The 12,647-nt window shown below is 42.2% G+C and overlaps 1 protein-coding gene across 1 annotated transcript; it reads left to right on the top strand.

Moving 5' to 3' along the window:
* The first annotated feature begins 2,267 nt into the window (after positions 1-2,267).
* LOC113534321 (extracellular calcium-sensing receptor-like) lies at positions 2,268-11,792 on the top strand. The gene is made up of 7 exons (XM_053234655.1): positions 2,268-2,373; positions 7,507-7,615; positions 7,746-8,040; positions 8,222-9,007; positions 9,435-9,659; positions 9,811-9,934; positions 10,702-11,792. The coding sequence occupies exons 1-7, from the start codon at positions 2,295-2,297 to the stop codon at positions 11,613-11,615; spliced, it is 2,532 nt and encodes an 843-aa protein (XP_053090630.1). The 5' UTR covers positions 2,268-2,294; the 3' UTR covers positions 11,616-11,792.
* The last annotated feature ends 855 nt before the right edge of the window (positions 11,793-12,647 follow it).

Below are 12,647 nucleotides of genomic sequence, written 5' to 3'. Positions count from 1 at the left end.
AGGCTCACCCCTCCTGAAAGAAAGCGAGCCTCGAGCGGAGCACTCCGATAGGAAGCAACTCGCAGTGCTCACACTCAGCGTCCTCGAGGGAACAAGCTGCATGCTCTTCCACGAGGCACTCCAAGCAATAATCATGCGAATTGTCGTCAGGGATTACTTGAACACATGGTGGCAAGCATCTCCTGACCGACGAACTAGACATGATCTCCTTTTCTTCTTTCTTTTTTTTTTTTTTTAAACAAAGAAACAACGCTGGAATCAACGCGTACACACACACACAACGCGGTCTCTGAAGACAAGAAAACCTGAGGGTATGTCCGTTTCACATCTATTTATAACCTGCAGGTGCACATAATCAAATGACGTCACCCACCGAGGTTATTTAAGCCAATTCTTGGCGTGTTTGGCACACTTGCTTCACAACCGGTCGAACAAAGAATGTTCTCATAAGTGTTATTGAAACGCAGCATCGAGAATAGCTTTTGATAGGGAACTGTGATATCTGGCACCAAGATGTTAGCAGCAGGTCCTTTAAATCAAGTCAAGTCAAGTCAAGTCAAGTGGAGTTTATTGTCATTTCAGCCATATACAAGTACACAGTGAAACGAAACAACGTTTCTCCAGGACCAAGGTGCCACATAAGACAACACAGAACTACGGGGACTACATAAATTACATAAATTAAACGTAAAGTTTACATGCAAACATGTGCAGACAGCACAAGACAGAACAGACAGTACATAACTACGACGTCAACCAGTACACAGTCCTGTTGAAAGTGATAAAGTGACAGTAGTGCAAATATTACAGCTGAGGTAGTGTAAACAGTGTAAACATAGAAGTAGCAGCAATAATAAGACATGTGCAAAACATGTGCAGTGCATGTGCATAGAGGATGTTCCGTTGTGTGTGTACATATATATATATATATATATATATATATATATATATATATATATATATACATATATATATATATATATATATATATATATATATATATATATATATATATATATATATATGTATATATATATATATATGTATGTATGTATGCGTGAGTTCCTTTGGACCAGTTCAGTTGTGTGTGTATGTATGTGTGTGTGTGTGTGTTCCTTCAGTCCAGTTCTAGGTATTTAGGAGTCTGATGGCATGAGGGAAGAAACTGTTGCACAGTCTGGTTGTGAGGGCCCGAATGCTTCGGTACCGTTTTCCAGACGGCAGGAGTGTGAAGAGTGTTTTGTGAGGGGTGTGTGGGATCATCCACAATGCTGGTGGCTTTGCGGATGCAGCGAGAGGTGTAAATGTCTGTGATGGAGGGAAGAGAGACCCCGATGATCTTCTCACTATCCGCTGCAGGGTCTTGCGATCTGAAACAGTGCAATTCCCAAACCAGGCAGTGATGCAGCTGCTCAGGATGCTCTCAATAGTCCCTCTGTAGAACGTGGTGAGGATGGAGGGTGGAAGATGTTCTCTCCTCAGCCTTCGCAGAAAGTACAGGCGCTGCTGGGCTTTCTTTGTTATGGAGCTGGTGTTGAGCGACCAGGTGAGGTTCTCCGCCAGGTGAACACCAAGAAACTTGGTGCTCTTGATGATCTCCACGGACGATGTTCAGCGGAGAGTGGTCATTCTGTGCTCTTCTGAAGTCAACAACCATCTCTTTAGTTTTGTTCAGAGACAGGTTATTGGCTTTGCACCAGTCCGTTAGCCGCTGCACCTCCTCTCTGTATGCTGACTCGTCGTTCTTGCTGATGAGACCCACCACGGTCGTGTCATCAGCGAACTTGATGATATGATTCAAGCTGTGCATTGCTACACAGTCGTGAGTCAGCAGAGTGAACAGCAGTGGACTGAGCACACAGCCCTGTGGGGCTCCAGTGCTCAGTGTGGTGGTGTTGGAGATGCTGTTCCCGATCCGGACTGACTGAGGTCTCCCAGTCAGGAAGTCCAGGATCCAGTTGCAGATGGAGGTGTTCAGGCCCAGCAGGTTCAGCTTTCCGATCAAGTGCTGAGGAATGATTGTGTTGAATGCTGAACTGAAGTCTATGAACAGCATTCTAACATAAGTGTCTTTATTGTCCAGGTGGGTGAGGGCCAGATGGAGGGTGGTGGTGATGGCATCATCTGTTGAGCGGTTGGGGCGGTAAGCGAATTGCAGGGGGTCCAGTGAGGGAGGCAGCAGGGTCTTGACATGCCTCATGGCGAGCCTCTCGAAGCACTTCATGATGATGGGTGTAAGTGCAATGGGACGGTAGTCATTGAGGCAGGACACCGAAGACTTCTTTGGCACAGGGATGATGGTGGTGGCCTTGAAGCAGGTCGGGACAACGGTGCTGCACAGAGAGGTGTTGAAGATGTCCGTGAAAACATCTGCCAACTGGTCTGCACATCCCCTGAGCACCCTGCCAGGAATGTTGTCTGGTCCAGCAGCCTTCCGTGGGTTGACTCTGTGTAGAGTCTTCCTCACGTCAGCCGTGGTTAGACACAGCACCTGGTCATTGGGAGAAGGGGTGGTCTTCCTCGCCGTCACGCCGTTCTGTGCCTCGAACCGAGCGTAGAAGTCGTTCAGCGCATCTGGGAGGGAGGTATCACTGTCACAGGCAGATGGTGATGACCTGTAGTTGGTGATGTTCTGGATGCCTTGCCACATGCCCCGGGTGTCTCTGCCGGTCTTGAAGTGGTCGTGGATTTTCTGGGCGTGTGCGCGCTTCGCCTCTCTGATGGCCCGGGACAGTTTGGCCCTTGCTGTTCTTAGGGCCACCTTATCGCCTGCTCTGAAGGCGGAGTCACGAGTCCTCAGTAGCGCATGCACCTCTGCAGTCATCCACGGCTTCTGTTTGGAGCATGAGGTGATGGTCTTGGAGGCGGTGACATCATCAATGCACTTGCTAATATAGCTGGTCACTGATGTTGCGTATTCCTCCAAGTCAGTGAAGTCGCCGTCAGTTGCCGCTTCCCTGAACATGTGCCAGTCAGTGTGTTCAAAACAGTCCTGAAGAGCAGAGATGGCTCCTGCTGGCCAGGTTTTCACCTGCTTCAGAACCGGTTTGGAGCGTCTGACTAGCGGTCTGTATGCTGGCATTAGCATAACAGAGATGTGGTCTGAGTAGCCGAGGTGGGGGCGGGGCTCCGCTCGGTATGCGCCGGGGATGTTTGTGTAAACAAGGTCCAGCACGTTTTTCCCTCTCGTTGCAAAGTCCACATGCTGATGGAATTTAGGGAGCACTGACTTGAGATTTGCATGGTTGAAATCTCTGGCAACAATAAACAGTCCATCAGGATGTGAATTCTGCAGCTCGCTAATAGCCCCATACAGTTCACAGAGCGCCTCCTTAGCATTAGCGTTAGCACTGGGGGGAATGTAGACACCGATTATGAAAACAGTAGTGAATTCCCGTGGTAAATAAAAAGGTCTACATCTAACAGTCATAAACTCCACCAGCGATGAGCAGTAACTAGAGACTAGCACAGAGTTCTTGCACCATTCCGTGTTGATGTAAACACACAAGCCGCCGCCGCGAGCCTTACCGCACAGAGCTGTGTTTCTGTCGGCACGAAACGAGACTAGCCCGTCTAGCTGAATGGCGGCGTCCGGAACTCTGTCGCTGAGCCACGTCTCTGTGAAAACAAAGACGCAGCAGTCTCTAAACTCACGCCGCGTAGCTTGCTGGAGTCAGATGTAGTCCAGTTTATTATCCAGGGAGCAGACATTGGAGAGCAGGATGGACGGGAGAGCCGGCCGGCTAGGATTTGTTTTTAGCCTAGCACGAACCCCCGCCCTCTTGCTGTGCTTCTGCTTTCTCGCGCACCACTTGCGACGTCCCCTCCCCCGGCCACCGGCATCGGGCGACGCCGAGGGCTGGAGGCCTGGTCCCCGCAACAAGCTGAGATCGCGTAGCTTCTCCAACAGATCATCTTGCAGAGAGGCTGTATTGTAGTGTTTGAGGTTTATGAGTGTCTGGCGGTGGTAAACACGAACACCGGTAGCTCCGAAGTCCATGTGCCATTAAAAAGTCGGCCTAAGGATGAAAAAAGCACCATTTTGTATCCGGAGTGGCCGCTGCGTGCTACTGCCGCGCTGCCATCTTGGAGAGGTCATCCTGTAAGCTGCTAGGTGTTGCCTCCATGAATCGGAATTGTTTGTCCAGCACATGCTACAAATGTTCGATTGGATTGAGATCTGGGGAATTTGGAGCCCAAGTCAACACTGTCAACCCTTTTTTATATTCCTCAAACCATTCAGAACAATTTTTGCAGTGTGGCAGGGTGCATTATCCTGGCCACTGCCATTATGGAATACTGTTGCCATGAAGAGGTGTACTTGGTCTTCAACAATGTTTAAGCATGTGGTACGTCTAAAAGTAACAGCAACATGAATGTCATGACCCAGGCCGTCCCAGCATAACATTGCCCAGAGCATCACACTGTTTCTGCCAGTTTGCCTTCTTCCCACAGTGCATCCTGGTGCCATGTCTTTCCCAAGTTAGCGATGCACACATACCTGGCCGTCCACATGAAAAAGAAAATGTGATTCAACAGACCAGGCCGCCTTCTTCCATTGCTCCATGGTCCAGTTCTGATGCTCATGTGCCCCACTGTAGGTGCTTTCAGCAGTGGACAGGGGTTAGCATGGGCACTCTGACCAGTCTGTGACTATGCAGTCCCATTTGCAGCAAGCTGCAATGCGCTGTGTGTTCTGACACCTTTCCATAATAGCCAGCATTAACTTTTTCAGCAATCTGTGCTACAGTAGTGCTTTTTTGGGATCGAACTAGACAGGCTATCCTTTGCTCCTTACACACATCAATGAGCCTTGGGCACCCATGATCCTGTCGCAATTTCACTGATTGTCCTCTGTTCACTGATTGTCCTTCCTTGGTTCACCAGTTCACCGATTGTCCTTCCTTACCTCTTCTGGTAGGTTCTAACCACTGCATACCGGGAACACCAAACAAGACCAGCAGTTTTGAAGATTCTCTGACCCAGTTGTCTAGATATCAAAATTGCTCAGATCCTTATGCTTGCCCATTTTTCCTGCTCCCAACACATCTACTTCAACAACTGACTGTTCACTTGCTGCCTAATATATCCTATCACTTGACAGGTGCCATTGTAATGAGATAATCAATGTTATTCACTGTCAGTGGTTTTAATGTTATGGCTGTATACACCAGCACAATCTGGATAATAAGTATTCTGACAGTAATACTGAAGCACTATGATACTTTCTGAAAGCCCACTACTGTCTGAAACTAATCAGTGATGAACTGCAAGATTAAATGCAACTGAGCACAACAGAGAGAATTCTTGCTTTGTATACACTAGAGAAGGGTTCCTGTCTGTGTTCACAGTTGCACTGCATCAGGAAGGGGGAACAAGCAAGGCTACAGTACATGCAAGGAATAAAATACATGAAGACATGCTGTATTTTAATAAACTGATGGAGTAGTGTGATGATGCAGAGTAACTTACCACTGCAGAGTAAGTTACCACCTCAAAGCTGACTATTTTATAATAGCATGTCCCAAAGTTTTTTATTCCTCTTATACTACAGCAAAATGAATAGTTGTCTTTTTCTATTAAAGAATGTGTCATGTCGATCCATACATTTTCCATACCACTTATCCTACACAAGGTCATGGGGGAGCCTAAAGCCTATCCCAGGGAACTTGGGGCACAAGGTAGGGGACACCCTGGATGGGGTGCCAACCCATCGCAGGGCACAATCGCACACACATTCACACACTACAGACAATTTGGAAATGAAAACAAATTTTTGGACTGGGAGAGGAAACCAGAGGACCTGGAGGAAACCCACGAAGCACAGGGAGACCATGCGAAAGCAGCATATACTTGCAGAGGCAGGATTCAAATCCCCAACTCTGAAGGTGTGAGGCAAGTGTGCTAAACACTAAGCCACCAATACCCCCCCCCCCCCATGTATATCGTGTTATCACTTATGCTGTAACAGATTTAAACAGCCTTTCCCTCACTATTCTTTCTTTTTACTCTCTTTCAGTTAAAAAAAAAAAAAGAAAAAAACAAATTACAATTTCCTCTGTCCAGAAGACTTTCCTTTGTCAGGAAACATATTTTAAGTTTCCTTTGTCAGGAAACTTAAAATATGTTTCTGTTTTTCCATGATTATGTGATGAAAGATACATGATTCAATCATTTAAGATCAATTCTACATGATTTTTGCTTACTTTCCTTTGTTCACTCATATTGTTTTTCTCGGTCACAATGTTTTTTGCCCTTGCTCTTTTTTTTATGATTTTCCCTTATCTTAGCCTTGGGGATTATCTATATTGTCTCTATGTGTGTATTCTTTCGCTGTTACAAAGCACTGACACCGACTCCTCAAATAAACGTTAAATAAGTGTTTTCTTACAGAAAAAAACACCATATCAACACTTATACATTTTAAATCTGTTTATTTGGAGTGTCTGTCCATGCTGTATAGAAAATGTGGCATTTTACAGTGGCTTTGTATATGTATAAATACAAATTATATACAGTATAGTGCAAAAGTCTTAGGCACGTAAAGAAATGCTGTAAAATACTTAAAAAAAATAATGAGCAGTAAACAGCATTAAAATAAACAAAGACATTATTTGGTGTGAATATGTTGCCTTTACAAATGCATACGTAGTCTTGTGTACACTTTAAACATTTTTTATAAGGCAATTGGCCTATAAGTTTTTTCAAGCATCTTGGAGAATCAGCCACAGATCTTCTGACTTTGATATCACACTTGCACCTGTTTTTGCAAGTAACTCCTTCTCTAACTTTTTTTTTTGGAAAGTAATGCTTGATAATCTAAAATTTTGTTTCACTGACCTAATAATGCTTAGATGTTTATTTTATGACTTCTGTATTATGTAATGTAATGTAATGAAGGCCAAAGTCTCCAGAAGAACTGTGACATGTTCTCAAAGATGCTTAGAAAAACTTACCAGCTAATGTCCTTATAAAACTGAAAAAAGTATACCTGAGTTTACTGATGCATTTTTAAAATGCAAAGGCGTCTTTGCTTACAAATATTGACTTTGCTTTATTTATTAAATTTATCACTGTTTACTGATCTTTATAGATTCATGTAGAAACATTTATTTTCCTTATATTTAAAGCATTTTTACAGCATTTATTTAAATGTTCCTAAGATGTATGTATGTATGTATGTAAAGACTGAAAGACAGATGGAAAAGACCATAATTACTTCTGAATACTGAATAAGCAGGCCCCTTTGTGCCCAATCACAACCACATTGACCAAAAAAAAAAAAAAAAAAAGAGAATCACAGCCAGAGGACTATTTAAAGAAATGTCACCAACCACCTTTCTTTCAGAGTGTTGTGTGCCACTGATTCTGCCATGCAGCTCATTTTTAGTTTGATGCCTTTTGTGTCAATTCTTTGGATATCTGTGCCCAATCCTACAGTATGTAAAGCTAACCCTATTATCTGCAGACTGTGGACTGATCCTCAGTTACCTGGCATTTTTATGAATGGAGACTTCGTGATAGGAGGGATTTTCTCCATTCATTACTACACCAGATCAGAGCAGAACAGTTACAAATGGCAGCCATCACAGCTGCAGTGCTCTGGAAGGTCTGTGTGTGGACTGAACAAAAATGATTAAATTATTATTTGTATATATTTCAGAAGACGCCCAAAATATTAACTAAAGCAACACAGACTATTATTTTGTTTAAGGCTATTTTTATATCTCACTATTTCTTAACAGCATGGATTTCAGAGAACTGCGCTTCGCCCGTGCCATGCAGTTCAGCATCCACGAGATCAACAACAGAACAGATCTCCTACCAGGCGTCACGTTAGGATACCAGATACATGATTCATGCTCTTCTGTGCCGATGTCAATAAAAGTTGCATTTCAGTTCGCAAGCGGCGTGGAGTTAGTGTTTAATGACACAGGTATCTGTTCAAAATCTGCAGCCGTACCTGCTATCGTAGGAGAGTCTGCGTCCACCCCGTCAATAAGCATGGCTAGAACGCTCGGGCTTTTTGGAATTCCACAGGTGAACATTACAGGCTACTCTATTTTCTGCAGCATATACTTAAAATATTAGTTTTATGTAAGCTCACTGTAATAGATGCGTGATGTTCCAACTACCATAAATACGCGCTAGTAAAAATAATAATAATAAAAAAAATAGATTATTGATGTAATTACTCGTTTTTGCACTGTTTGAATTTCAGGTGAGTCACTATGCAACCTGCTCATGTCTGAGTGATAAGCATCAGTATCCTGCTTTCTTTAGGACCATACCTAGTGACCAACATCAAGCAGCTGCACTGGCAAGAATGGTCAAGCATTTTGGCTGGACATGGATTGGAGCAGTGCGCAGCGACTCAGATTATGGAAACTACGGAATGGCATCATTCCTAAAGGCGGCGCAAAAGGAGGGAATATGTGTAGAATACTCCGAGGCCTACTACAGGACACAGCCACGTAGTAAACTAGAGAGAGTGGCAAACGTGATCCGTAGATCATCTGCCCGCGTCATAGTAGCATTTATTGCATCTGGAGACATGAGGTTTCTCTTAGAGGAACTGGCACGACGGCCACCGCCTCCACTTCAGTGGATTGGAAGCGAAACATGGATTATAGAGCCCGAGTTGTTGCGCTTTAACATGTGCGCCGGCGCAATAGGGTTCGGAATTCCTCGGTCAGTTATACCAGGGTTTCGTGAGTTTCTGCTAGACCTGACTCCAGCTGAAGCACTGAAATCGCCTCTGTTAACAGAATTTTGGGAAAGCTCGTTCACCTGTAACCTTAGAGGGCGAACAGATATCACTGAGGGCGCACGGCAATGTGACGGCAGTGAGGACATTCATGCGCTCCATAACGCATATACAGACACGTCTCAGTTGCGCGTCACTAATATGGTGTACAAAGCAACGTATGCCATAGCGCACGCCATCCACGGATTAATATGTAATGACACCCAATGCGACAAGAATATTAAATTTACACCATGGCAGGTATAAAACATATATTACATATATTTATTATAATTTAGGCCAACGGTTCTCACCCCCAGGACCCATGAAATATATTCAAGTAATATATGTATTTTTTTAATTTAGTTACAGCATTATCAAAGTTGACATATTTATTATTGAGTTCTTATAGTTATTCGTGTGTGTGTGTGTGTGTGTCTGTGAGAGAGAGAGAGAGAGAGAGACGAGTTCTTCTTCTTTATATAAATAATGTCAACTTGGTCCTGATGTTTTCTGCTGGTGGAAAGTTGAGGAATAGGATGGCTATAATAAATAATTTAAATAATTTTCATGAAACTAAGCTATGCTGAAGGGGTCCACATAATTTATTTTTTAAAATTTCATTAAAAAAAGAGAACCCCTGCTTTAAACTACAGAACCATTCATGAAATTATGTCTACTACTGCAGATACGTAACCAGCTGAAGAGACTGAACTTCACTACAAGAAATGGCTTTCAGGTGTCATTTGATTCTAATGGAGACCCTCCAGCTGCCTATGAACTCATAAACTGGCAGTTTGACAAGGATGGTGCCTTGGATTTCATAACAGTGGGCCATTATGATTCATCCAAACCAAGAGGACAGGAGTTCAGAATGAGTAGAAATATCAGTTGGGTTGGCACACAGACAGAGGTGCGGTCTAACTGTATTTAATACATTACAAAAGAACAGGATTACAAAACTGGATTGATTTTTTTTTACCCCCATCACACACCTAATTTTGGTCAAGCAGTTCTATTAATTGTCTAATGAGCTCTATATATTTATTGCATATTTTTAATAGGTACCAGAGTCTGTGTGCAGTGAGAGCTGTCCTCCAGGCACTAGGAAGGCTGTGCAGAAGGGAAGGCCTGTCTGCTGCTATGATTGTATTCCATGTGCTGAAGGAGAGATTAGTAACAAGACAGGTTGTAAATAGAGTGTATATGAAAGTGTACAGTATATGGCCAAAAGTATGGGGACACCTGACCATCACACTCATATGTGGTTCTTGTAGCACTAAAAATTCTCTTCACTGGAATTAAGAGCCCCAAACCTGTTCCAGCATTAAAATGCCCCTGTGCACAAAGCAAGATCCATAAAGAGATGGTTCGCAAAGGTTGATGTGGAAGAACTGGAGTCAGTCTTGACCGCAACCTCACTGAACAATTCTGGGATGAATTGGAACACTTGACTGCTCACCAGGCCTCCTCACCCAACACCAGTACCTGACCTCACTAATGCTGAATGGGCACAAATCACCACAGACATGTTCCAAAATCTAGTGGAAAGTCTTCCCAGAAGAATGGAGGTTATAATAACACCAAAAGGGAATTAAGTCTGTAGATAGATTAAGTCTATGGGATGTTCAACAAGCACATATGGCTGTGATTACTCAGGTGTCTACATATGTCATTCTCAGTCTATCAAATAACGACATTTTGGCATTGCTCACTACATGGCAGAACACATATATGGAAGTGATCTTCCAATATTATCCAATATCTGATATTGGAATAATTCCAATAGCTAATCCTGCTGGAGAGTTTCATTTTTATGAAGACTATGCAACAGATACAAGAGAACTTGCTGACAGCAATCATAGCCTAGCTTCATTATCACCTTGTGCTACTGTAATGTATCATATGTGCCCTATAAATCTTGATATATTAAACCATTGTGATTTTGCTCCTAGATTCACTGGATTGTTTGCGCTGCCCTCCTGAGTTTTGGCCCAACACCAAGCAAGACACCTGCCTCCCAAAGCCTGTTGAGTTCCTATCCTGGGATGACACTCTCAGCATCATCCTAACAGTATTCTCCATTGCTGGAGCCTTCATGGCTGTGTGTGTGGCTGCTGTCTTTTACAAGCACAGGACCTCTCCTATAGTCAGGGCCAACAACTCTGAGCTGAGCTTCCTGTTGCTTTTTTCTTTGACTTTGTGTTTCCTTTGTTCGCTTACTTTCATTGGTCAGCCCTCTGATTGGTCCTGTATGCTGCGCCACACAGCATTTGGGATCACATTCGTGCTCTGCATTTCCTGTGTTCTGGGGAAAACATTGGTTGTGCTAATGGCCTTCAGGGCTACACTTCCAGGTAGTAATGTGATGAAATGGTTTGGACCTCCACAACAAAGACTCAGTGTTCTTGTGTTCACTTTAATACAGGTACTTATCTGTGTGCTTTGGTTAACAATATCACCTCCTTTCCCCTTCAAAAACATAAAACAGTACAAGGAAAGAATTATCTTGGAATGTGGCTTAGGTTCTACCATAGGTTTCTGGGCTGTACTGGGATATATTGGACTTTTGGCTCTTTTATGTTTTATTTTGGCTTTTCTTGCTCGGAAGTTGCCGGATAACTTTAATGAAGCTAAATTCATTACATTCAGTATGCTAATTTTCTGTGCAGTTTGGATCACCTTTATTCCTGCTTATGTTAGCTCTCCTGGAAAATTCACTGTAGCTGTGGAAATATTTGCAATTTTGGCTTCAAGTTTTGGTTTGATTATTTGTATTTTTGCTCCCAAATGTTTTATAATTGTATTTAGGCCAGAGCAGAATACCAAGAAGCACCTTATGGGTAAAGTACCCTCTAAGGCACTTTGAGAGCCTCAAATAAAACGCAAAGGTGACATGAAGGTCCAGCAGTTTGTCACAATTTATGGTGCTTATGTATGCAAACCTTTCCAATATACTTTTAGGATAATATATATATATTTTTGTTAAATTGGTAAATTTAATCAATATTCCTGGCAAAAAATAAATATGATTATGCCTGCATTAGCCTCCACAATATACCACTAGGATAAGCTTATGTGTTAATATACATAGGGTAAGCTCGATTAAAGTTTTTACATGCACATCATTACTAAGAGAATTTCTACTGAAATAAAATGGAATTTTAATATCCATAAACTACATTAATTTTTAATAATATTTTTATACTAAAATGAAAACCATCCATAATCTCTGGTTCTAATGAACATTCATTGAACTGTATACCCTCTTTCCATTTTCAATTAGATATTGATGTGTACATCACTCTTTATAAACAGTAATTGAGTTGGAGTGATCAATATGTGAAAGCTTATAAGCTGTATGTGTATATACCAGGTCATTTAATGCATGAAACATTTATGGATATATTTGTGCAGATATGGTTACATAGCAAATAAAAACCTTTTTTATTTGATTTTATATGACTCTTTGTGACTCTGATTATGTTTTTAATCAAGCTTTTTTTTAAACAAATATAGTTTTGATTTTAAAATAGAAAAAAAGTCAGTTTGTCCATTAGTTAATCAATTTATTTCAAAAAATAAACTATATTGGACATCATTTTGTATTTACTGGACATGAACGTCATTATAACTGAATATCAAGTATTGTATTATAATGTATTATATTGTATTGTAAATTCCAACACTAGATCTAGAGTTCCTACTTTCTCTGTATGTCCTATGATTGTATATCCTATGATAGATTCTATGATGGCATAGAATCATTGCTCAGCTTATTGGACAGCACAACCAAGTGTATTCTGATTAAACTGCAATCAAGGTGAGTAGTTCATTTTGATGTTTTTCCAGTCATTCCTTTTTTGGTATTAAGTTCAGGCCTCAGCAGAATAGTGTAACA

The sequence above is a fragment of the Pangasianodon hypophthalmus genome, chromosome 6, assembly GCF_027358585.1.
Source record: "Pangasianodon hypophthalmus isolate fPanHyp1 chromosome 6, fPanHyp1.pri, whole genome shotgun sequence".
NCBI classification, from domain to species: Eukaryota; Metazoa; Chordata; class Actinopteri; order Siluriformes; family Pangasiidae; genus Pangasianodon; species Pangasianodon hypophthalmus.
Note: the sequence above shows the minus strand (reverse complement) of the source record. Positions and strands in the feature narration are given on the sequence as shown.

Coding starts and splice junctions, on each gene's coding strand:
- LOC113534321 (XM_053234655.1), top strand. CDS start 2,295: ATGATGGTGGTGGCCTTGAAGCAGGTCGGGACAACGGTGCTGCACAGA. Junction 8,041..8,221: donor GGCTTTTTGGAATTCCACAG/GTGAACATTACA, acceptor TTTGAATTTCAG/GTGAGTCACTATGCAACCTG. Junction 9,935..10,701: donor AGAGATTAGTAACAAGACAG/GTTGTAAATAGA, acceptor TTTTGCTCCTAG/ATTCACTGGATTGTTTGCGC.